Below are 23846 nucleotides of genomic sequence, written 5' to 3' on the forward strand. Positions count from 1 at the left end.
GCCGAATTATTCCGCTTCCCTCACGCCGGTCACCCCGTGCACACCATTCACAATGTCAGACATTCCGTCAAACGCGCAACTTGTCAACGCCGTCGCGCCCCCCTGCAACACCTCAGCAACACTGTGTCCTGAATGTACTTGGCCATGGCCCCAGTTGTCACGCACGACGTCGGCTGCCAGCTGGCCCACACGCATGTGCACAGCGCCTCCGCCGCAAGCCCCGCCCTGCCAACCCCGCAACATGCGGAGATTCGGGCCTGGCGGACTGTTGCAAAGTCCTGCCCAAGCTACCTGCTCTGCGCGCACGCATACTCACAAGACACCTCGGCACCGGCCATGGGACCTAGCCTGTCCAAACACCGCCCTGTCCCTACAAGTGTCCCTAGCCTGTTCCTTGTTCCTGCCAGTGGTGGTGCCGTCGCCACCCTCGTGCCCTCGTCCGCTGGTACCGTACTCGGCCACTCGGCCCACCACGCTCCTAGTCCGCCTTGCTGACGCGGACCAACTTGTAGGCTCGCGTGCTGGCGCCGAAGCTGACCACCGTCCCCGGGGTCAGCTGCCGCGGCGCGTTGGGCTTGATCCAGGTGTCCGCCACCTTGGTGCCATGGGCTGGACAGGAAGGAAATAAGAAAGTAAGAGAGACACAGGCCGATGGAAGTTGAAGAGATGCGTAAGGAGGTTGCGTAAGGAGGTTGCTGACGAAGGGGCAGACGGGAGCATGGGAAGCATCGTCACGCATGCTGCAGGCAGCAGCCGCCTGGGCGCGCAACCGTGCGCGGGGTGCCACACACGCAGCAGATGGGGACGACGCGGGGTATGCTGCCACCCGCACACACCCCACCCAACCCTTTGCGCGCGCTAAATCAGGCCCTTGCTCTTCAACCCGCCCCAGTGCCCACCCCACACGCTTACCGCTCTGCAGGTCTGTCACGAAAGCCGCACCGGCCCGGTCCACACTCAACGCCGCGTGCTGCCTGCTCGGGTCAAGGGGCACGGGGTCGCGAGCATCATTGCACCATCTGGTGTCAACCCGCCTTATCCTCTTTATCGCTCCGTTTCTTCCCCCGTCATGCATCTTCCTATTCACCGCCCCTCCCTCCTTCCTCCCCGCCTCTCCTGCCCCCACGTGCTGATGAAGGCATGCAGCACGACACACACGCCGGTGTCCCTACCAACCCTCCTCCTCCCATCCTCCTCCTCTGCCCCCGCCTGCTCCTGCTTTTCCTCCCCCACCTGCTGATGGATGCGTGCTCCAGCACCACATCGCACACGCCCGGCTGGCGGCCCAGCAGCAGGCGCTGGCTGGGCCGCATGGGCCCCGCCTCCAGCCGCCCCACCAGCCCTTCCGGCTTCACCACATCGAACACCAGTGTGAACGCACCCGCGCCGCCTGGCCGGGGCGTGGCAGTGGGGGTGAAAGGCGGCAGTGGGGATAAGGGAGGGTTGGGGGGAAGAGCGGCAGTGGGGTCGGCGGCAGACGCAGCCACGCAGCAGGCGCAGCGCAGTGCGAATGACACAGGCGTGAGCGCGGCGTGCATGGGCTAGAAGCTTGGACACGGGCAACATGGTTTGACGCCACATGCTCCAACCTAACCACACCACGGATACGGTACATGTCGACAGCGGCAATGCCACCAGTGCTGAGGTAACCTGAAACACACTAGCCCCGTCATACCTGCGGCGGACGCCGGCTCGCCCGGTCGGCTGCGCTTGGCTGCCAGGGTATCGCCGCCCTCGCCACCCTCCCGCGGCCGCTTGGCCCCCGCCGCGCCGGCCTTGTCCGCCTCCGCCGCCTGCGCCGCCTCCTTGGCTGCCAGCAGGCGCACCGGCACCTTCTGCCCCGCCGCGTCTTCACTCAGCACCACCTTGATCTGCTGCGGCTCGGGTGCATCGGCGCCACGGAACCCGAATGTGGCGTTGGGGTCGCTCCTGTGTGGGCAGGGAGTCAGCGACATGCGCAACAGGGAACAGGGAGGGGACATGAGCGGCAAGGAAGGCAGCGGGAGCGTCGGTGAGGCAGGGGAGGGAAGGCAATGTGTTTTCGCATTGGATGGTATGCATGCCATGGACGACGGCATTGCCACCCGACGCGACACGGACGTTGGCCTCCAATCCTCTGCCCACAGCGCGGATCCACTGCAATCAGTTCACTCCAGCTCCTTCCTTTCCAGGCTTCCAATGCCGCACCCATACCGCAGGCCGGTCCTCCCTCCCGCACAAGACGGCCACGGCCCCTCCGTCCCTGCCTCCCTCCCTCACCGCTCCGCGATGCCCAGCTGCGGCTCCAGGGCGCATAGGGTCATGTAGAAGCCGTCGTTGATGCACACCACACTGCGCCGCTCCACCACGTAGCCGCGCGCCCGGGCCGCCGACCAGCTGTTGCGGCGCATGAGGTACATCATGACCAGGGTGGCGCTACGGCTTACGCCCGCGCCGCAGTGCACCAGCACAGCTGTGTGTAGTTGTAGTTGACATCGGGGAGGAATGAAAGGGGATTGTTTGCTTGTGTGTGTATTGGGAAAGCATAATTTTAGCGCGTGTGACAAAGAGCAGGAGGAGCCTTGAGGACACAGACCGTGTGCCGGTGAGCTGTGTGGTGTGTGTATGTGTGTATGGGGCCGGAAGTTGAGGAGCGCGGAAAGAGTCACCAGCAGGGTTACACCAAGAGGCACAGCGGCAGCGGCAGCGGCAGCGGCAGCAGGCGGTGGCGCACTCACGTTGCTTGCGCTCTCTCCCCTCGTCAATGAAGTCAAACGCCTCAGAGAAGTAGGCGGAGATGTCCGCGTCTGCGCGTGTGGGAGGGGCGCGAGGAAGGGTTTGGCGATGTGGGATGGGTGACTCAAAGGTTGTTGACTTTGTGTGTCCTAGTCAGCTGCAGCGTCCCTACCATGAAGTAAGCCTCTCGTAACCAACTCAATTGATGCATTCCGCGTCCGATTTTCTGACAAAGCACCTGATACCCCCACACCACTCCGACGCCCTTTGGGCGGGCTCCCTTTATGGTTTTCTTGACACTCAACCCCGCTCACCCTCGATGTCCGGTAGCTGTTGCCGCAGGTGCTTGATGCCGGCCGGCGGCCGGAGGTTCTCGGGGTGGTTGTGGATGGTCAGGATCCTGTGGGGTGGGGCAGCAGGTGTGTAGTGGGGGCGAGAGGGGTGTCCAGCCTGCCCCGAAACTTCAAGTTCGTTTGGGAAGCCTACAAACACATGTAAGCTGCAATACTCAGCGACGTGCGCCACCACCAAGCCGCACGAGTGGACTCAGCACACATTCTCCGCTCCACCACCACAGCTCCCTCTAGCCCTCCAGCTCCCCCTCCCCAATCCCTCCGCCCCACCCCGCCCGGCCACCCTCCTTCCCTCTCTCCCTCCCGAACCGTCCCTCTCTCCCACCCGCGCTCCCGCACCTCCTTATGCCCATCTCTGCCAGCCGCTCGTTGTCCGCGGCGTGCTCCCAGTCACCTAGGTACAACTGCCCCGGCAGGATCTGGCTGGGGTAGCTGCGGGAGCGAAGCGGGCGGGGGCGGGGCGTTCCAGGCACACGACTAGTGCGGCAATGGCGGCAACGGACAGGGGAAGCGTTGCAGAGGCAGAGTGGGGGTCGTGGATGGCAACTGGAACTGGATCCAACTATGTAACTCACGAGCGTGTAAGCTTGGGAGGGCACAGACGTTCCTTGTGCTTCCCTAACAAACACGTACACACAGACCGTACATACACAGACACACACAAACACACACCTCCCGCTCACCGCTTAATGCAAATGGACTTGAGGGAGGTGGTGCACAGGTAGGGGTACGCCTTGGCGAAGGCCTCAAACCTGTGGCATGCATGTTGTGATTTGCGTGTGTGTCTCAAAGTCTGAAGGCGTATGGAAGCGTTTATGTCTTCAAGGAGTACCGTAATACAAGCAAGTGTGTGTTTGTGTGTGCGCGTGCGTGCGTGCCGCAAAGACTCACCCATCCTTGTAGTAGCGCAGGTTGCGGCACTTGCCCTGGCGCGACCTGCCAACCATCACAGCAGTCACAGAAGCAGTGCGAGTGTGCACGGGCAACAGGTAGGCATGTTTGGTTGGCATGTTTCTTGTGTGCATGTGTTCCTGACACAAGCTCCGTTCTGCTGCTGGCCTACCGCCCACCCATACGTGCGCCCAGATGCGTGCCGGCACGTATCCGTGCGAATCCCCGTGCCCCACGCCCGTGCCCCTTCCCCTCTTCCCCTTCCTGCATTGGGTTCGGTTCAGTTTGGGCTGGTATCTACAACCCTCCCCCACCCCATCAACTCACAGGAAGGCGATCACAGGGTGGTCCTTCTTGAGGCCCGGCTCGCCGTACACAAGCACGTTACGGCCCCACCTGTGCACATGCAGCCGTGCACGTGTGTGTGAGTGTATGTGTTTGTGTGTGTGAATGCGTGTGTGTGTGTGTGTGTGTGTGTGTGTGTGTGTGCGCGCGCGCGCGCTGAAGTGTGTGTGCGCGTGTACACGCAGGGTGATTCCAGGAGGTAAACAGCAAGGCATGTGCATTAAAACGTGTGTGTGCTTGTGCGCTGGGGGGCAGCGAAAGCACCCTGGCGCGCGTCGGGCTGCCTGGGCCGTGATGACTTAGCTGACTGGCATGCAGGGCGCATAAAATGCCGCGTGGGCGCAAACTCGTTGGAAAGACTCCGTCGGCCTGTTGACGCCTCCCTTCCACATTCCAAGCCCCATCATGCAACCCACCAGCAGTCCTGGCTCCACTTGATGTTGTAGCTGGATGAGGAGTAGTCCTGAGGGCAGGCAAGCACGCAAGCGCACACACACACATTATATACAATCACTGTCACGCCAGCCCAGGCTGTGCTCAAGCCGTGGACAACCGGCACGCAGCGACACCGGCGAAAGCACCCACGGCCCCTACCAGTCAACCCTAAACCTCCCAGCCGAAGAGCCTTTTGCAACACTGCTCCCTGTGCCGCGTAGCGGCCCCGCATGGCACCAGCATGCCTGCTGCCGCGGGCACCCCGGCCTGCGGCCTCTGTCAGCTGACACGGATTTCAGTAGTACCATGCCTACTGTACTGCACTGCACTGTACTGCTGCACACACCGCACGGTGCTGCCGACGCGCCCCCTCCTCCCGCCGGCGGCCGCAGCACCCACCGCCAGGACCTGCCCGTTGGCGCTGAGTCGGACGCAGAACGCGCCGCATATGTGGGACACCTGCCGTCACAAACACAAACACACACATGTTCAGGTGCACTGTTGTGAGGCTGCTGGGGGCTGAAACCGAAGGCGCGAGCGCAACTGGGCCGGCGGGAGATACGCAACTGGTGCCACTCCCGGCTTTCCCACCCACCATCCCCCCCCACCCCCCGCACTCCCCAGTTACCCAACCCCCCACGCCCGGTTCAGCGCTAAACATGCGGGCCCCCGACACGCTCTTGGTTTCTTCCCCGCCATCTTCCGCAGGCTTGAGCGACGCACCTTGAACTCCTTCTGCGCCCGAGTGTCTATGACAATCGTGGGGATGTCGCCCTGGCAAGCTGTGAAAATCCTGCCGGCGCAGGAACGAGCGCAAGAGTTTGATGATGTAGTTGCGCGTCCATACGCGTTATGGACTTAATAGCATAGCAAAAGCTACCTGAAGATTGCGTCTGCGTCCACGGTCTTCGCCTCCGAGCCGCCCTTTTCTTTATGCGCCATATCTCCAGCTTAAACAGCTATATTACAAATGATTTTACCAATTACGCTCAAGTTCGGTCAACGTGTTGTGGCCATGTCGGTATGAGTGCTTGCGTCTTGCGGAAGCGGAAGCAATGTGCAGTGGATGGTCAAAGTGAAGTTGTCACTGAACACTGAGTGGAGCAACTTGCGAAGTGATCCGGACGCCGTGTGTTTGACACGCTGGCCCGCGGGCATACCGCCTCCGACCGCGGGCAAGGACCGCGGGCAAGGTACAGACAAACAAGTCCATGCCAGCGGGCGCCAATGGGAAAGGCCACCAGGCACGGGGGTCCGAGGCTAGCCGTCACTGTATTACTACACACGCACACACACTGACACACCGCAGCCTTATTAGCTTATTCCTGGTGTGATGATTGATCCTTACGTCGCCGGCTTCCATGAGGCAGGAAGGCACGCAAAGATTTTGCGCACCACCTTGTAACTACATACGCATGCTCATTCCTCCCCAAGCAGCAGCACGCACGCTCGTGCCAGCCCCCGCTCGACACCCCATCCTCACACAAGCTCATGCAGCCACTTGCGCTTTGCCGCCGCAAATGAATGAGACTACTTCGCGCCCCACACGTTTCCAAACCAGCTGCGTCCGCCATGCCATGGCCGTGTGTTATGCAAAAGCACATTCTGCGAGCACGTGCGACAAACGGCCGACTGCACCGCATTGTGACAATAGGCTCTCGCACATTCAAGCCATTCAATTTGTGGTGCGCAGTCACCTCCAATTTGTGCCAGCGCGCACCGAAAGCCCCATAATTCTCCAACGGCATAACACCTTTCCATAGTGTGCCTCTGCCCCACCGCCTACCCGTGCACACTCCCGGAGGGCAGGTCTTTTGCGTGCAGTGTGCAACTTCGCACACGCCCTCAAATCTACAATCCGTCCACACACACTTGCAGTATTGCGCCCTTACGCTATCGCTTCCAGGCCATAGGTGGCAGCGAGGGGACCGTCAAATCCTCTGATCCATGCAACTCCGCATGCATCCGTCCAGTAGCACGCGACTCCGCGACCTGCCCTGCGTTGCGCGGCCGGACACACTGGTTCGCATGCACATGCAATTCTCTTGCGGTGTCGAGTCCACCCATGCCTGTGTCATGGACCTGACCACCCAATTCCAGTTGTCCGCTACAACTACACACATGAATCGCTGCGGCCCCTCTGCGGGGGCTCTGGATACAAATGTCGCAACCATCCCTCAGCCGTTGGGTGGACACACACGTGAATTCCCCTCGCCAAGGACAAGTGGACTGCGCCCACGCCACGTCCCCCGTCACAGGCCACAAGCGTGTACCTCATCTCCCGGACATAGGCGGGGTCGGGTTGTACACGCACCAAACCACACAACCAAAAAACAGCAACAGCAACAGGAATGAATCATACCCCACACCGTGCCATGCTGTGCTCGCCAGCAAAGGCTGCTCACCAGACACCGGCCGGGCCTCAGCCTGCGCGCCGGCGCCGCGTCTTGGGCGGCGCCGCGCTCACCTCCTCCACGTGGCCTCAGCCGTTGGGTGCATCTCTCATTCAATGGTTTTGATCTCCCCCTTCCTATACCCCATGGCCCCACACCCATCACCGCGTCTCTACCCACATAAGCCTTGCCGCATTTGAGATGCTGCAAATACCGCCTCCACCTCTAGGACCGCCTCCACTCCAGGCGCCGAATAAACACCCACAAGTGCCGCATGCCGGCCCATCCCTCTCCCAGCCATGTACCGCATGTGTGGGCGGGCGCACCGCGTCCGCCAAGCACGTACAGGCCACAGCCGCTCAACCCGCAGCCGCTGCAAGAATCTCCGTCCAAGCGCACGTGCGATACCGGTGCGAATTTTACCATAACAGTGTTGATAGTGCACACGATCTCCAAAGCATCCTGCAACACAGCCGACACACCCCTGTCCGCGGACCTAACGATGTAATGTCATCCACTTGCGCGCATTCAGAGCTAATTGGCCCGCAGCGAGCCGGTGCTTCGCGTGGGGCCGGGGGGCAAACGGTGGCGGTGCGACGGCGCATCAAAGCGTCTCGTGCATCCCAGTGCCTATGCATGCATTCGGTATCACCCGGCTATGCGATCTTGCCCTGACCAGCAGCGCACCGGCACTGGCTCACGAGCGGACGCTGAGTGTCGCAGTGGCCCCAGCTCCAGCTCCAGCCCTGCCCAGCTTAGCCGAGCCCAGCCCAGCCCAGCCACAGCCCCAACGTAACACGAGGGCTGCAAACAGACGCCGCCCGCAGCGGTGCCGCCCCGCAGCGGGGCCAAGGCCGGCACAGCAGCAGCGGCAGCAGCAGCTGCCATGCTGCATTGTTGCCCTGCAGCGCAAGTCCGTCCTTCCCCTGAGCGCCTTCCACCACCCCAACCGCTGTTCACGCCTCCACGGCTCAGGGCTCGTAGCTGACTGGCGCATCGGCGTCGCCCTCATTGCGCGCCTCGCAGATTGGCTCCAACTGCAGCACGGACAAAGGAGGCGGCGCGGAACCAGGCTCGTCAAGGGGATGCTCCGGCCCGCTCCAATGAAAGTGGCAGGCAGGCGTGATGGCCTACTGATGGGCAGCAGCAGCAGCCGCAGCCGCAGCCGCAGCCGCAGCCGCAGCAGCAGCAGCAGCAGCGGCAGCATCACCACCATTACCCCGCTGCGGCCTGTTCCGGCGCCGGCGCCCCCACAACAGAGGCTGACTCACCACAACAGACTTGGATGTGATGGCGTTCGACAGGGACACATTCCTGTTGCCCACCATGATAATCTGTGGGAGTCACCAGCAAGAACGGTCGGCGGCAATTAGGGGGCATGGTATAGAGTCTGTTGGGAAGCATCGGAGCACACCGACGTGGCACTTCAGCAAGGCCGATGACTAATGCCCGCACTCAGATTTTCTGCTCTTTAAACTCTTCCCTGCCCCAGGCCCCGGCCCCGTCAAGCCATATACACGCACGCACGCACGCACACGCACACGCACACGCACACACACACGCACACAAACACACAAACACACACACATACACACACACATACACACACACATGCCCCACGGCCCAACGCTCACCGTGTCGTCTGCCTTTCTAGACCTCGACCTGCTGCGGCGGTGCTGGTGGTGGTGGCTGGTGCCGCCGCTGCCGCTCCCGCTGCGCGAGCAGCTCCGCGGCTTGGCGCCGTCGCCGCCGCTGCTGTGGGACCCTTGCCGCACCGCTGCCAGCAGCGAGACCTGGGCCTCCCGCGCGGCCTTGCCCTCCACACTGCTAGTGCCGTCCTCGTCAGGCGTCGCCCTGTGCGGCATTGCAGACGAGATCACTAAAAATGCATCCTTGAGCGCTACAACTAAGCTACCCAGCGACCCCAGAATGCGCAGTCTGGCTGTGCAGGGCTGCCGATAGGCTCGCATCGCAGAGCTCTCTCTCACTCACTCGATCGTGTCCGACTTCCGGCGGTAGTGGTGGTGCAGCTTGGGCAACGGCGCGGACGTGGAGGAGCGCGCGGCCTCACTCAGCTTGGCCCGCAGCGAGGCGGCGGGGCCCTCGCGCTCGCGGCGGCGCTGCTCGCGGCGCTGCTCGGCCGTGAGCGGCGTGTAGGTGAGCGGCGGCGTGGGCTCGGACAGCTGCGTCCGCAGCTCGGTCAGCGTGGACAAGATCTCCTCAAACGAGGGCCTGCGCGGGAGCGACACCGAGCATGCGGGATGGATGGATGGATGGATGCAAATATGCAATCAAAGCGGATCGGAGGCAAAGCGGATCGGAGGCAAAGCGGATCGGAGGCAAACGGGCACGGGCGGCCTGGACGCACGGCGGCCGCAGCTGCATCCCATTGCACATGGCCATACCAGTGCGCCTGCCCCTGTCAGCACAAACACCCACGCCCCTTGAGGGCCCCTGCTGCCCTCGCGACTGAGGCCGGAAAGCGCTGCCTCATCCCAGCAACCCGCCCCGCCCCCTGCCGCCGCTCCCTCCGCCGCCTCACCGCTGCCCCGGGTCCGGCGCCCAGCACCTCTCCGCCAGGTCCTTGAAGGCCGCGGGCGTGCCCAGCGGGAACACGGGCCGCTTGCCCTCGCGGCTGATGGTGTGGCCCAGCAGCGCGCCCGGCACTCCCTTGTACGGGTGCCCGCCCGTGAACATCTCTGTGCGGGGTCGCAGGGAGAACGAGAGAGAGAGTGTGTGTGTGTGCAGGGTGTACAGTGTGTGTGTGTGTCTGTGTGTGCATATCTGTATTGGGAAAGTGCTCAAGGTTCACACGCAGGGCTGTGTGTGTGTGTGTGCGTGTGTGTGTGTGTGTGTGTGTGTGTGTGTGTGTGCACGCGGGGCTGAGGATTGGCACGGGCGCGGTGTTGGGGTTGACTGGGCGGCCACTGGGGGCACTACACCACATGCATCAAAGGCGCAACTCACCCCATAGCGTGACGCCAAAGGCGTAGACTGCGATGGGGGGGGGAGAAGAGAGGCGGCAGGTCCAGCGATGGGAGTCAGGGCGTGTGACCAGTGCAGGGAATCGGCGGAGTGACAGCTAAGCACCCGGCGCCGCCCTGCCTCGTCCTGCCGATCACAGTCCTGCTGACCAAAGCCTGTCACCCTGCAACCCTTCCCCCGCTTCCCCCGCTTCCATGGCTTCCATGGCTTCCACGGACCTGCTACAGCCCGCACTCACCGTCCGCCGCCTTGGAGACCTGCCCGTGCAACATGACCTCTGCAAGCACGCCACCGCAAAGTTGTGGAGCCAAGCGTAAATTAGCTGTGCCAACCATCAAAACACACATGCACACGGTACACCGCAAACAGGTAGACGGCGCGGGGCCACGTGATGCCGTACACGCCCAGCCTACACGCTACACGCTGTCCGCACGGAGCGGCCTGTCCCCGCAGCCCCCCGCCGCGCCCGTTGTCCGCCGCCGCACCTGGAGCCACTGCAAGCAGCAAGAGGCACACACGTGGGGAGGAGGGGGACGTTGTGAATACCAGCCCAAACTAAACCAAGCCAAGGTGAAACGAGCGGAGGGAGGGGGCACACCGTGTCAAACACCATGCAGATGCACGGTCCGACCCCGCACTTGGGAACCTCCACACGACTGCGCCCCTCCCTCCCATCCGGCCGCCCCCTTCCGGTCCCCGGTCAGCAAACGCAGCGGAAGTGGTGCCGGCTTCCCGACCTGCAGTCGCGCACTGCGCCGGCGATCCGTCACAGGTCGCATGGACCCCAAAAACCCAGGCACAAGGGCGTGTGGATGGGGATATATGCCCAGGGCCATCGAAATAGGTTCCAATGGTCAAGGAATCGGGAAAACTCGGGGAGAACTCACTGTGTGTGGGGGTGCCCTGGAACATGCCGCTCATGTGCGTTTTGTCGCTCGTGTCCATCTTGACCGCCAGACCAAAGTCCGCCACCTTGGCTAGCACGCCCCGCCCCACGCCGCCGCACGACTTGAGCATCACGTTGTCGGCCTGGGTGTGTGGCGCATGAGGCAGTCGCGTGTGTTGCGTAATTATGTGGTTAGCATGTGTGCGGTGACCGGGTACGCACTCGAGAATGCACAATCCTCGCGACCCCTGTGTGGTCTCCACCAAGGATACACAAACCACCCAACGTCCCTGCAAGCACACCCACACCCACATCCACATTTGCCCGTTTCATTGTTCAACACACCCACACACCTCCAAACTCCCAGCCATACACACACACGCTTTCCCTTTCCCCTTCTGCCCCCCCCTATCCACCTTGAGGTCGCCGTGCAGCACGTCGTTGAAGTGCAGGTGCAGCAGCGCCTTGGCCACGTCAGCAGCCGTGTCCAGGATGGCGGGGTAGTTCAGGCCCGTGGCTGCAGGGGGGGGGGGGAAGGCATGGAGAGGGGAAGGGCAGGCAGGCAGGAAGATGGGAGGGATGGGACGCAGGGATGAGAGGGAAGCGTTGCAAACCTTTGCCACACGCGGCACATGAGCGGGGCCGTCGCCCCGACGCTACAGGCAAGCCTGACCAAAGACAACCCACGCACCCGCATCCCCGCCCCTCCGTCGGCACTTGATAGTTTGAGGGGTTCAACCAGTCCGTCCTCCACAACGGCTGCCCCCCGCCCCCGCTCTGCCCACGTCCCCCCTCCCCTGCACTCACATCCGAAGAACACGCCCACGTCCAGCGCCTCCCTCAGACAGCCCTTGTCGCAGTACTCAATCACCAGCTGGACCTGTGCAGCGCAGGGGGCGCAGCGCAGGGGGGAGGAGGGGGCGGAAGAGAGGGAGGCGGGTGCGGGGGAGAGGGAGGGGTTCAGGGCGTGTCAGGCAGTTGTGCCTATTCGGCATTACAGCAAACGTGGCGCGCCTGCATGTGGCGCGGCGTATACGCATGTGTGCCTACGTGCATATGTGCTTTTAAGAGCGCAAGAAGAAATAAGCCGCAATGACTGTGTGCCTATACATGTGCCCGAGCCGTGTTAGCCCCCGCCCCCCCCCCCGCTAGTTTCGCGTGGTTTGGTATACCGCAGTTTGAGCTGTTACTAACTCACACCCCAAGCTGCCTGTCCCAGCTCCCCCCTCCAGCTACCGCCGCCGCCCCTCCGGACCTCGTAGCTGTGCACGCCCCGTGTGGCCGCCTCGTCCGCGTCCTCCTTGAAGGGCGCCAGAGGGTCCGCCGCACCCGGCCGCGGCCGCCGCTGAGCAGGGCCTCCACCTCCGCCGCCGCCGCCGCCACTGCCTCTGCTGGCGCCGCTGCCGACGGCGTGCTGATACCCGCTGCCCGTGAGCACGGCCGTGGTTGCGTGGCTGCGAGGAGGAGAAAGAGAGGCAGGCAGGGGGAGACGAGCTGGGCGAGGGGGCTGCAAGGATTGGCACGGAGACGTGTAGCGAAGTAGACAGCAGGCGTGGGGGCGGGTTGGGCTGGGCGAGGGGCGGAGGGGCGGGCATGTAACACAGGCTGCCGTGTCACTGTCCACGACTGGCTGTCATGCGGCACCACACGCCCACAGCACACAGCACACACTCACGCTCCGCCCACGACGATGGCCGAGGCGGTGATGTCCTCCGACGGCTTGGCGCTGCACCCCGAGGAGTCCTGCGTGCGCGTTTACATATTTGACCATGAGGGTAGGGTGTCGATACAGTGCGTGTGCACAGGTTGCGCAAGGCACCCCCAACGCCCTCGTGTCGCTCAGGCACGCAACCGGCACCAGATGTTACACCCTCCTCGCAGCCCCCTGCGTGGCTGCTTAACCCCCCACGACACGACCCAACAGCCCCAACACAATGCCCCCCCTGCACGCGCTTGCCTTGAGCGGCTTGATTTGGTAGGTGTAGGTTGCGACCACGTTGGGGTGCGCCAGCGACTGCGGGGGGCGGGCGGTGCGCGGCAGGTGGGGTGCTTGCAACACAGGGCAGGTGGGGTGCTTGCAACACGGGGCTGCGGCAGGGCGGGCGGATCGGGTGAGATGGGCAGCCGGGGGCTGGCTACCAGCGGGCGGCTGCAAGCGGGGGTCCCTGGGCCTTGGGGTGTGCGACGGCGACGGCGCACCAGCACAGGTGGGGGGGGGGGGGCGGGCACACCCATGACCCCCGTACTTCTTAGCCTCCGCATGAACCCCCAACCCCTGAACCTCCAACCCCCAACCATTACATCTTCAGCCCACCCAAGGCCCCACCCATGCGCCCCACACGGGTATCTCGCCGCCACACACACAGCCCCAGCCCCAGCTCCCCCCCTGTACCAATCCTTACAACCCCCCCAAAAAAGCCCCGCTCACGCTGCTGATGGCCGCCTCCATGACCGCCATGCGCTCGCGCTTCTCCTTGCCGCTCATGTTGGTGGGCAGGATGATGGTCTTGATCGCCACCTCCGTCCCCCGCCACAGGCCTGACGGGTGGGAGACACACACATACACACACATATATACACACGCAGCAGAAGTGGATAGGGCCGCGGTGGAACCGCCAGGATGTGTGTGTGTGGCGGCATGCATGCGGGGTGCTGACAGCCTGGCCATCGCGGCAGCTGCAGCTGCCTTGCGGTCGCGGCCCGCCGCTCACCCAGAATGTCCTGCATACCAAGCCCACGCAAACCCCCTCCCCCGTCTGACTGCACACCCGCATGCACACACGCACGCACACACACACGGCTGGGCGGGTACCGTTTCATTGTTTTACAACGCATACACACGCGCCACACGCACCTCGGTACACCTTGCCAAAGGTGCCCTCCCCGATCATCTCTTTGAGCTCCAGCTCCGCACTGACACGCGCATCGCCGGCCGCCGCGCCGCCGCCCGCGCCGCCGCCGCCGCCGCCGCCCGGCGCCATGTGCAGGCTGCGTCGCGAGGACATGTTGCTGCTGTTGCTGGGCCGCAGCCCGTTCAGCAGCTTGGCGCGCATGCGCTCAATTTTGTCTGCGTTAGCGCGGGGCGAGAGAGCACGTCAAGAGAGGATGGGTTCGTATGGATGGTGTTGGGTTTTGCACGGGGGTTGGTGAGGAGTTGTTGGCGCGGGGCTTGCAGAGAGAAGAAGGAAGGGTGTGACATGGAAAGGCACGGGGAAAAGGGCGTGAAGTGCACGCTTTTGGTCGTGCTGCCATCAGCACCCAGTAACCTACCATTCTGCCTCGCCGAACAGGCACCCCCCCCCCTCCAAAACAAGGCACTGTGGGCTTCGTTCTGGGTTGTGCTTTATGTGGGACTGGAACTCCAACTACCCGGCCCCAGCCCCACTGCCCGCCCTCACCCGCGGGCGTGTTTGGCAGCTTGTCCAGCGGCATGCCGCCTCCCTCCGCGGCGCGCGGGTCCCCGCCCAGGCACTCGATGAGGTCGAACTGGCGGCCCAGCAGCGCCTCCATGCGCTCCTTCTCGCACAGCAGCGCCTTGGCAGCGTCCTCCAGCTTCTCGTTGGCGGACTGGGGGTTGCACAGATGGTACAGAGAAGTGGGTTGTGGTGGGTGGGAGCACATTCATGATTAGTGGGGGTGCAGTCGTCCATGAAAGGCCGGTGTGCGGCATCCACAACTAAACGGTGAGGACAGCTGGCGCCGCTGCCGGCCCGCTCCAGGCCGCCCCGAAGATGCAGCTACTGCCAGCCCAGCCTTGCCCAGCCCCGCCCCGCCCCGCCCCGCCCCGCCCCGCCGCCCAGCCGCCCAGCCCCTGCTCACCAGCACCTCCCGCAGCAGCAGCTTCTGCTGCGCCCGCTGCACCAGCGCCATGCCCACCAGCACCGCCAGCACCAGCGACATCACCACCACCTGGGGCCGGGCGGGAGGGGGGCGGAGCGGCGGTTGAATGCCCGAGCCAAACGAATAGGTCCCCCTGGTCAAGGGGGATAGGGTGCCCGGGGCATTGATCACATGATTGGTTGGTTGCCGGCGGTGCCGAGTGCATAAAACGCGCTCTCCCTCTCCCTCTTACTCTCCCTCTCCCTCTCCCTCTCCCTCTCCCTCTCCCCCTCCCCCTCCCCCTCCCCCTCCCCCTCCCCCTCCCCTTCTCCCCAAGTCCCTCTCCCTCCCGTCTCCCACCATGGCCACGATGGGCCACAGGTATCCGGGTGTCCAGCTGCGGGAGTCCTGCACCTCCAGCACCCACACGTTGTTGGGCACCTCGATGCGCGCGACGACGGGGTCGGACAGGGCCTGGGGGGGAGGGGGAGTGCCGTTCAGGGAGGTAGGGATTTGAAGTGCAGGAGAGGGGGTCGAAGGAGCCGAGGGAAGAAGTAGGATCCAGTGAAAGGTCGGACCGCCATCTTACAACAAGCCATGGACCTTTCACATACACACACGCGCGCTCTGTTTCCCTTTTCGCACAGACACGCGCGCTGGTCCGTTTCCTATAAAAAAACACGCCCCCCCCCCTTTGCTCACCTCCGGCTGCCCTGCCAGGATGTACTGCTCCCCCGGTGTCGTGTCGTCCTGCCGCCACAGCCGGTAGCGCAGCCCCTGGCCCACCAGCTCGTCAATGCGCACGATGCCGTACACGAACTTGTCCCAGTCAATCATGACCGTGGCGAAGCCTGGGGGCGCAGGCAGGGAAGGCGGGAAGCAGGGCGTGCGTGTGTGGGATTGTGTTTCGTGTACGCGTGTGTTGGGGAGGCGACCGGCAGACAAGGAGATCGGCTACGGCCCAGGAGCCCAACACACAATCCAAGGAGCCCCACCCCCGCCCGGAAACGACTGCGCTCCAGTCCCCCTCCCTTTTCTTTCGGCGCTCACCCCAGAACTTGGTGCGTGTGGCTGGGTCGTAGCACACGGAGCAGTTGGAGGCGTCATGCGGCATGCCGAACGTCTCGTCGGGACCCACGTCGTGCACGTAGATGGGGAAGCGAGCCGGAGCGCCCATGTAGCCCTGTGTGTGTATGTGTGTGTGTGTGTACGTGCGCGCGCGTGTGTGTGAGTGAACTGAGGAGACAAGGTAAGGGGTCGACTGTGCATATGTGTATTAGCAAAGCACAAGGGGAAAGGTTCGGTACTTTGCATGTGAACGCGCAAGCAAACAGCGGGCCGCGATCGGTATTACCTGGCGTACCCTAAGGCAAGCCGTCAACTGTGTGGGTGTGGCCTTGGCCATCCCAATCGTGCCGACCCCCATTTGTGGGGCTCGGGCGTGTCACCCCTGCTCCCGCGCATCCCCCGCCTGCTCCTCACCGTCCTGTTCCTCACGCCCTTAGCTGGGAATGGTGTGGCCACTGCCATACCCCCCCCCCCCCAGATCCTTCACTCCCCTCTTTCACGGACAGGCTCCCTCCCCCTCACATCTCTCTCCCCTCTCCCCCCTCTCCCCCCACTGCCCCTCCCCCTGCTCACCTGCAACAGCATGTACGGCCCCGCCAGCGTGAGGCTGTGGTTGGCGATGGTGAGCATGGCCACGTCACGGTTCTTGGGGTCAGCCAGCAGGTCGTGGCCAATAGCCCGCTCGTTGCCTAGGGAGCGGGGGGAAAAGAGGGGGAGGGGGTTGGGAAGGGGGGGAGGTCTTGGGAGGCGCACGCCATCGCCAGCCAGACGACCGCGAACTGACTCCTCTTCTTGTAGCCCCCTCTTCCCTCGTCCCTCTTCCGTCCGTCCTCCTCCCTCCTCCCTCCTCCCTCCCTCCTCCCTTGGTACCGGTAACTCATGCACTCCGACTTGCAAGGACCGCCACCCCTGTCTCATCCTTCCCACTTGATTCGTTTCGTGTTGGGAACGCTGTAAACAACCGTCCCTCCTCCCTCCCTCCTCCCCCCTCTCCCTCCCTCCCTTACCCTTGAGCGGCTGCACGGCGCTGACCACGCCCAGCGGCGCCAGCTGCATGTTGGCGATGGACCCGGCGGCCGTCAGCGTCAGCAGCTCCTCCGTCAGGCTGGCGAAGGTGGCGTTGAGCGTGGGGAAGTCGGGGTAGCGGGTCACGAACGACTGCATCACCTGCGGTGGGCCGTACGGTGCATGCGTGTACAGTTTCGTGTTTTAGACATGCACATCGTGCATGCACATGGAAAGGAGGAACGAGCGCCAGCGGCCGTCATTCAGCGCCGTGAGGGCCGTGTAAAGCCGTGCATACATTACGGTATAGTGTTGTAAGGAGTGCGGCAGTAGCCATTGCCCCTGCCGGTTGTGCCGTACAGTCCGGCCCCAAGCTCCGCACCTGGTTTAGTTTGGGCTGGTATTTACAACCCCCACACCCTCCCCCGCCTGCGCCAGCCCCTTTCCACAACCCTCCCTCCCTCCTCCCTCCTCCCACCCCTCCTCCCCCCACCTTGACGGGCAGGTAGCACGCCCGCAGCTCCGACTCGATGCTTTGCGCCTTGTCATCTGCTCGGTTCTGTGCGTTCTTCAGCCGCGCACGCTTCTCCGAGTTCGCCGACGCAAACACGCCCCAAAGCGCCAGCCCCGTGCACAGCACCAGCAGCAGCAGCGGCACCAGCACCACCTTGCGGTCCCGCCGGACCGCCAGCAGAAAGGCCTGGCAGGGGGCGGGGGATGGCGAGTTGGCGGGGGCGGGGAGTTGGCGGGGGGGGGGGAGTTACGTGGGAGTGGCACGGGGTTGGGGGGGACGGCCGTTGGTTGGTTGGGGCGCGTTGCTGGCACCCGCGCAGCCAACAGTCCGTAAGCGAGCGGAGCCAACAAGCTGCACATCCCTTTGCTTGAAGCGTTCGCGGACGCGGGGGAGGCGGGAGGCCGGAATCTGTGCTGCGCGATAGTCCCTTGACGACGCAGGCACGCGTGGCGCCTGGACGGGTTGCGAGCCACGACGTTTGCGACCCGCTACTCACCGCTTTCTTCACTCGCCGAGCCTCCGGCGCGTCGCTGATGTTGCTTCCCCCCGACTTGCCACTGAGTTGCTTGCCACGACGTGTGAGGTGAAGTAGCTTTCCGGCAAGTCCCGACGACTCTGGTATGGTCGCCACGCTGTTCTCCTTCAAGATTCGCTCGACGTCGTTATTCAAGCTGCTCTTATTGTTGCTGCTGCTGCGAGCATTATTGGTCCCAACGTGGAGACCCTGGGAGCCATGTGACCGCGATGCCGCAGCTGCCGCAGGCGCGGCCAAGGACTGCGCAAGAGTCTCATCTAAGTCACGTACGATGAACAGCGGTGACGAACCTATCGCTGGCACACTAGAGCCATTTGCGCCTGGAGTCACTCCGTTTGGGCTCGCCCCAATCCCTTCGGGCAATATATTAATCGCTACATGTGAGCCCTCTGCTGCGAGAGCAACCGGCTTTGCTTTCTCAAGAGTACTGGATACAAGGGCGAGTCGGCTGGGAGCCACGGTGTGTTAATGTTCGGAATACGGAAATGATTATGTGTTGGCAATGCACAAAGAAAATCGCGGACAGCAGGTATTTGTAACTCGGTGAGAAGACGTCTCCTCTGTGGACTTTATGTCTCGTTAACACGCAAACTGGTCCAAGCGGTGTAAGTAATTTCTCAGATATTGAACACAAGTAGCACCTGTATTCAACAACAACGATGACTGAGACAATCGCATCACTTCGCCAGTTGCCCCTAGCAAGTACACGCGCACGCGATTTTGAAACTGTACCTCTTAAAGAACACCCAACCTGCAGGATTATAAAAACGAACATGACTGGACTCGGTTCTCTTCCCCAGCAGCAGCAAGGATGCGAGCCCTTTAGAGGCTAGACCGGCAGCACCTAGCGGTGATACCAGGACTGCAAGCGCGCATGCGCGCTGGGAGCCCGCCTGAGGCGGGCAGGGCTAGCGTCTCCCGTTTCCCGCCCGCCTCAGCTCGGCTCGCCGTCAACGCCCACCTGCAGAGAAGCGCGAGGACCCCGGTGCGCTGCCCGGGAGCGCAGCCGAGGACTCCGCCATGCAGTGATGCACACGCCTCATACCGCGACAGCCGCCTGCGGAGCAACGCCTGTTGCAGCCTCCAGGCCGCTGCAGATGCCAGCTGCAGTGATAGTACTGGCAACACAGTAGCATCAAGTGCCCAACCAACAGACTCTATACCGCTGGCAGCATGCCCGCCAGGCGCCGCCGCCGCCCCGCACTACGTGTCAGATGCTGGTGTTGATATTGCGGCGCTCCGGGCGCTGCTGTCAAACCGGCGGGTAGCGCTGCTTTGGGTGAGTAGCAACAGCAGGAAGGAGGCGACACGCAGGCGTGTGCAAGGTTTGCTCGGGGTGCGGACACGGGTCTAGGCACGGATGTTGGCACTGGTTCTGGCTGGGGTATGCAGCCAATAACAGCAGCAGCTTAACACGTCATGGGCTACTGAATGTGCAGGTGCCCTGGGCAAGTCCCAAGAGGCGCAACATAAGTCCCAATCAACACGCGCAACCCCTCGTGCTCGCCGCAAACACATACACAAGCACACGAAAAAACCCAGGTTCTTGTTATCCATCCACAACCCCAGGACCTGGACAATGTGGACTTTTTCGCCCCCGCCAGCAGCGCACCCCTGCAGCTGCGGCGCATGCAGGTGCGCCCGGCGGCCCCCTGCGTACCGGGTGGGGCCCCCGGCGCATGCATGCGCACGCATGTGCACAGCCGCACATGGGAACTAATGCACGTGCACGGCTGGGCTCGTGTCTCAATGGAGTTGCTCCTTCCTGTTGCTATTGCTCCATGCTCTGTTGGGCGCCGCAGGAGCTGGTGGCGGCTGCGGGCGGGCGGCTGGCGCTGTGCCGCGCCTATGCCAACTACGACACCGCACAGCGGCTGCGGGGTGAGACGGCGGTTGTTTACCGTACTTCCCCGTGATCCTGCGACGTTGTGCTGCTCATGATGCTGTGGGCAGTTGCTGATGGCAGTTATATGCTTGGTGCTACTGCCGCTGCTGCCGCGGCTGCTACTGCCGCGCGTGCAGGCGTGCTGCCGCTGCTGGAGCGCTGGCGGCTGATGGAGGTGGCGCTGGTGCCAGTGCGCGCGGACGCGGCAGACATGCGGCTGGTCCAGGACGCCATGGCCTTTGCCGACACCGCCGCAGCCGGCGGCAGCAGCAACAGCAGCAATAGCAGCTATGAGGACAGCGGCAGCGAGTCAGAGGACAGCGGCAGCAGGCGTGGCGGGAGCGGGAGCAGCGTGGGAGGAGGGTTGTGTCTTGGGGATGAAGAAGAGGTGGACAGCGCGGCGGCCGGGGCGGAGGGGCTGCCTCCGGCAGTGCTGTGTGTGTCGCAGGACACAGGTGGGTGTGGGCCTGTGGGGTGGGGGTATGCTCGTGCTCGTGCACTAGGTGACAAGGGCACTGTTGCGGACCCAGGTCCTTTGATGTGGCCAGTTTGACAGTGTCGTATGCCACCTCTAGTTCACCATGTGATGTGGCCGGTTGCATTTGCACGCACTCGCAGCGCATGGCATTCGGTTGCAGGTCTTTGCGCTTTCCTTCCCCGAGCACTCTTTCTTGCCATTGCGCAGACTTCGCGGCGCCTCTGCGCCATCTGTCTGAGCGCGGCGTGGTCACTATCGCTGTCAGCCCGCACGAGCCCCGCAGGCGGGTGAGTCACACATGGGTGATAGGAAGGGGCCAACGGGGCCGGGTGGCGGCTGCTGGCTGCTGTGGGGCCAGGCCTGATAGCGCTTTGCCGGAGCTTCATCACTCGCTGCCAACGGACTCGCCACCAACGTCCCTAGGAGCCCAGCCGCACTGCATGTGTTGCTGCCGCGTCCACCACTGCATGCTGCACTTGGAGTTGGAGCGTTGACCTTCACCCCTGAACTCAGCACCGCGGTTCCTTTGTCTCTCCCGCTCTCAATATTTCGTCCGCCTGTTCCCTATGGGCTGACACCGCCTCTCCTTCTGCCTCTCTCTCCGCCTGCGGTGTGTCTGCTGCCTCAGACGCACGCCGCCATGGAGCCCGCCACACACTTCCGGCGCCTGCCGCTGCCCTCCGCATGCTGGGCCGCTCTGCAGTGGCGTGCCCAGCCGCCCGCACCCGTCAGCGCCGCGGAGGCGGCATGGCTGGCGGAGCGACTGCAGCCGCCGCCGACAATGATGGCGTCGACGCAACCACCACACGCGCCGCTGCAGCAAATGCAGCAGGCGGAGGCGGCAGTCGTGGAAGCGCGGCAGGTGCCAGGTGGCTGGGGTGATGGGACCGATTTAAGTGCGGCTCGCAGCATGGCGTGCCCCCAACAGGAGCCGGAGGCGGCGGCGCCGGCACCCAAGGGCGCTGCTGCTGCGGTGCCACGGGGGCTGGTGGAGTTTGCGCGCGAGGGGCACCCCTGTCCGGGCGCTGCGACGCGCCTGTGGCTGAATCCTGCGTTTCCAGGGACACCATGCGTGGAGAAGGCATTCGGCGGTTGAAAGTGTGCCTTGTCGGTATTGAGGATGGATAACGGCCTTGCGAGCTGGACTGATACCGTCATACATATCAGTGGCGTTATGGCGAAAGGGGGGTTGATGGGCCCCGCTGGTTCAACGCGTTTCCCCTGCCTTTTCCCTTGATGGTGTGTGGAGGTGCAAGGGTGCTGTTTATGTCGCCGGTACCCATCGTCACATCCCTTGCTCTAGGGGCTGAGCCCCCTGAGCGAAGCGATCCAGGGGGGGCGAAGCCCCCCAGGATTGCCCCTGTCCGTGCCTGCCTGCCTGCGTTGACAAAAAGTGCCAAACTGGTGCAAACCGCGAGCGCCACGTATTATAAATTGCTATTCCCTATTGTAGAAAAATAGGCGGCAGGGAAAACTCGGCTGGAGCGAGAAGCGACCTCGCGAGTCCATGGACATCTTGACTTTCGCGAGGTCGCGAGGTCGCAAGGAAAGCAGCCCTGTCACGCGGATTCCACAAAGGAAGAGTTGCCAACTTCAAACTTTCCCCTTCGCACCCTTGTAGCCGTAGCACAGGCCAAACAATTCTGAAGTCCGCCCAACCTTGCCCGTGTTAGGGGTGTGGGCCGGCTCCCACACCCCTAACGTTCATAATGGTTCAGAACAATAGCACCCGTAAGGTGTCGCTGCGAAGCGTTTGCAAGGACGAGGCAACGCTCGCAGCAATTAGGTTCAAGGTAGATTTTGTGGCCAGGCCCCTTCGGTACCGCCTGCTGGACTTCCTGCGGCACTTCGTCGTCTGCCGAACGGACCCCGCCTTCCACTGCGCGGTCTGCGACACCAAGTGGCGGGAGCAGTGCGGACTGGCTGCGCGGCGTCAAGGACGTAAGCATTAAGTCTAGAGCGCTTTATGCTAGAGCGCATTATGCGCAGGTATCATTGACCTGCTGGTTGCTTCCCAATGCCCGCAGTGCGCGAGCGGGCTGACGTCTCGCCACAACAGCACGTCTTCCACCGGCGTGTGCCAACCATCGACATCAACCTGCTGCAGGAGTCCGCGGCGCTCATCACAACGTCCACGCATCGTCGCCAACGCCAAAGCCTCCTGTCGCATTTCTACGATGCGCACTTTGCACCGCTGCTGAGCGAGGACACGGGTGGCCCGGCCATCGACATCACGGCGCACCACCAGGTACGGGTCACTCCCTGGGACCGCGGTCGTGAATGCCTCATGTCTTTGACATATGCCCTGTCGTTTCCTGTCGCAGCTGGTGCACCACCTGCTTCAAGACGTCCTCACCAACCTGGAGCAGCACTACAGGGCGAACTTTCCCAAATGGGTTCGCAAGTACTGTCGTGCGAAGCTGGAGGTGAACGACGATGAGGTGCCGCTGGGGGGACTAGCGGGCATGGCGCTTGGTCAGCCGCAGGCGGGCAACGAGGGCGGAGCAGAGACGGACGAGGAGGACGAGGAGGACCAGGTGGGCATTGGGGTGTGCTCAGCTTCTTTGTAGATGCAGTCTATCTGATTGTATCCTGGGTCAGGCTGGGTTGTGCTCTGAGGCTGCCGTTGTTTGCCCCCCTGCTAATTAATGATGTCTGTAACTCCCCGTCGGCAACAGGTGCACGTTACAGCCAAGGCAAGGAAGGCCTTAGCCGGCCTAATGACTGCGGCGCTGATGGGCTGGCGGCAGCTACCACTGACAGAGGCAGACCTCGGCGGCCTGGCGGTGCCAGATGCGCTGCTGGCTCGTGCCAATGCCACTGTGGCGCCCTTGGTGGCTGCGTGGACGGCCCGTGGCATCTGGCCTATCCAGCGCGGCAGCCGGGGCCTCCTGCAGCGTGAGCCGCTCTGCCTGGTCAGTGCTGCTGCCGACCTCCTGTGTGGCCTGCAGCCCATCCGCAGGTGTGCAGTCCTGGGTGTACATGCGTATCCCTTTGCATGCTGGTATGTGTGCAGAGGCCCAGAGGTCGTGTGTGCGCAATCGTGCAGGTGGTTGGCCACTGTCTACGAGCGGCTAAAGACGGCCAATCCACCTGCGCCACCGGGTGAGGTGCAATCAGCCAACTTCGCCATGAAGCGGGCGCAGACGTACGCGCTGATCATCGAGGCCAGCAGCATGCCGCTGCACATCCCGCTGACCAACACCATCATCCAGGTGTGTTTTGTGCTTAGTGGCTTGCTTGCTTGATACCACCCTCCGAGTTAGTTCGTACAGCAATCCCGTCCAAACAGTAGCCCGTAACCATTGTGCTCATGCCACTGACACAGGAACTCCTCGTCAACCACAAACAGCTTGCAGCAGCCGAGTACGCCGCCGCCGGAGCTGAGCTGCTGGGGTCGAACGCCACGGCTGTTTGGCAGGCGGCCACTGCCGCTGCAAAACACGCTGGTGGTTGGAAAGCGTTCGCCAATGTGCAGCAAGCAGCAGGCGCGCCGGCGCATCACGACGCGTGGCGGGATTGTGGCTTCGACTTCGACT

The 23846-nt window shown here is 63.2% G+C and overlaps 3 protein-coding genes across 3 annotated transcripts; 1 reads left to right on the forward strand and 2 right to left on the reverse strand.

The window, feature by feature from the left end:
- Position 1: 1 nt before the first annotated feature.
- Positions 2-5818, reverse strand: CHLRE_07g316600v5 (uncharacterized protein). The gene is made up of 15 exons (XM_043063887.1): positions 5620-5818; positions 5463-5532; positions 5139-5198; positions 4721-4767; positions 4287-4355; positions 3960-4004; positions 3752-3820; positions 3408-3500; positions 3030-3115; positions 2718-2786; positions 2260-2452; positions 1676-1929; positions 1234-1390; positions 913-974; positions 2-609 (listed from the first exon to the last, which is right to left on the reverse strand). Exons 1-15 carry the CDS (start codon positions 5679-5681, stop codon positions 479-481), a joined length of 1467 nt encoding a protein of 488 aa, XP_042922455.1. The 5' UTR covers positions 5682-5818; the 3' UTR covers positions 2-478.
- Positions 5819-5882: 64 nt separating this feature from the next.
- Positions 5883-18558, reverse strand: CHLRE_07g316650v5 (uncharacterized protein). The gene is made up of 26 exons (XM_043063888.1): positions 18191-18558; positions 17906-18101; positions 17389-17595; positions 16898-17057; positions 16464-16579; positions 15873-16005; positions 15525-15673; positions 15183-15296; positions 14823-14912; positions 14402-14570; positions 13858-14070; positions 13432-13541; positions 12961-13017; positions 12679-12746; positions 12259-12457; positions 11811-11883; positions 11420-11520; positions 11005-11146; positions 10603-10611; positions 10356-10394; positions 10100-10126; positions 9675-9831; positions 9125-9364; positions 8767-8986; positions 8404-8466; positions 5883-8169 (listed from the first exon to the last, which is right to left on the reverse strand). The coding sequence occupies exons 1-26, from the start codon at positions 18199-18201 to the stop codon at positions 8104-8106; spliced, it is 3129 nt and encodes a 1042-aa protein (XP_042922456.1). The 5' UTR covers positions 18202-18558; the 3' UTR covers positions 5883-8103.
- Positions 18559-18678: 120 nt separating this feature from the next.
- On the forward strand, positions 18679-21810 carry CHLRE_07g316725v5 (uncharacterized protein). The gene is made up of 6 exons (XM_043063889.1): positions 18679-19223; positions 19514-19579; positions 19747-19825; positions 19967-20284; positions 20515-20594; positions 20936-21810. Exons 1-6 carry the CDS (start codon positions 18819-18821, stop codon positions 21401-21403), a joined length of 1416 nt encoding a protein of 471 aa, XP_042922457.1. The 5' UTR covers positions 18679-18818; the 3' UTR covers positions 21404-21810.
- The last annotated feature ends 2036 nt before the right edge of the window (positions 21811-23846 follow it).

Source organism: Chlamydomonas reinhardtii, chromosome 7 (assembly GCF_000002595.2).
Source record: "Chlamydomonas reinhardtii strain CC-503 cw92 mt+ chromosome 7, whole genome shotgun sequence".
NCBI lineage: Eukaryota > Viridiplantae > Chlorophyta > Chlorophyceae > Chlamydomonadales > Chlamydomonadaceae > Chlamydomonas > Chlamydomonas reinhardtii.

What these genes read in the sequence shown, in the direction of transcription:
- CHLRE_07g316600v5 (XM_043063887.1), bottom strand. Translation starts at nt 5,681, where the DNA reads ATGGCGCATAAAGAAAAGGGCGGCTCGGAGGCGAAGACCGTGGACGCA. An exon ending in CAGCTGGGCATCGCGGAGCG is followed by an intron (nt 1,930 to 2,259) that starts GTGAGGGAGGGA and finishes CTGCCCACACAG; the next exon opens with GAGCGACCCCAACGCCACAT. An exon ending in CGTGACAGACCTGCAGAGCG is followed by an intron (nt 610 to 912) that starts GTAAGCGTGTGG and finishes CTTCCTGTCCAG; the next exon opens with CCCATGGCACCAAGGTGGCG.
- CHLRE_07g316650v5 (XM_043063888.1), bottom strand. An exon ending in CTCGGCGAGTGAAGAAAGCG is followed by an intron (nt 17,596 to 17,905) that starts GTGAGTAGCGGG and finishes GCCCCCTGCCAG; the next exon opens with GCCTTTCTGCTGGCGGTCCG. An exon ending in ACCAAATCAAGCCGCTCAAG is followed by an intron (nt 12,747 to 12,960) that starts GCAAGCGCGTGC and finishes ACGCGCACGCAG; the next exon opens with GACTCCTCGGGGTGCAGCGC.
- CHLRE_07g316725v5 (XM_043063889.1), top strand. Translation starts at nt 18,819, where the DNA reads ATGCGCGCTGGGAGCCCGCCTGAGGCGGGCAGGGCTAGCGTCTCCCGT. An exon ending in GGCGGGTAGCGCTGCTTTGG is followed by an intron (nt 19,224 to 19,513) that starts GTGAGTAGCAAC and finishes CCACAACCCCAG; the next exon opens with GACCTGGACAATGTGGACTT. An exon ending in GTGTGTGTCGCAGGACACAG is followed by an intron (nt 20,285 to 20,514) that starts GTGGGTGTGGGC and finishes GCCATTGCGCAG; the next exon opens with ACTTCGCGGCGCCTCTGCGC.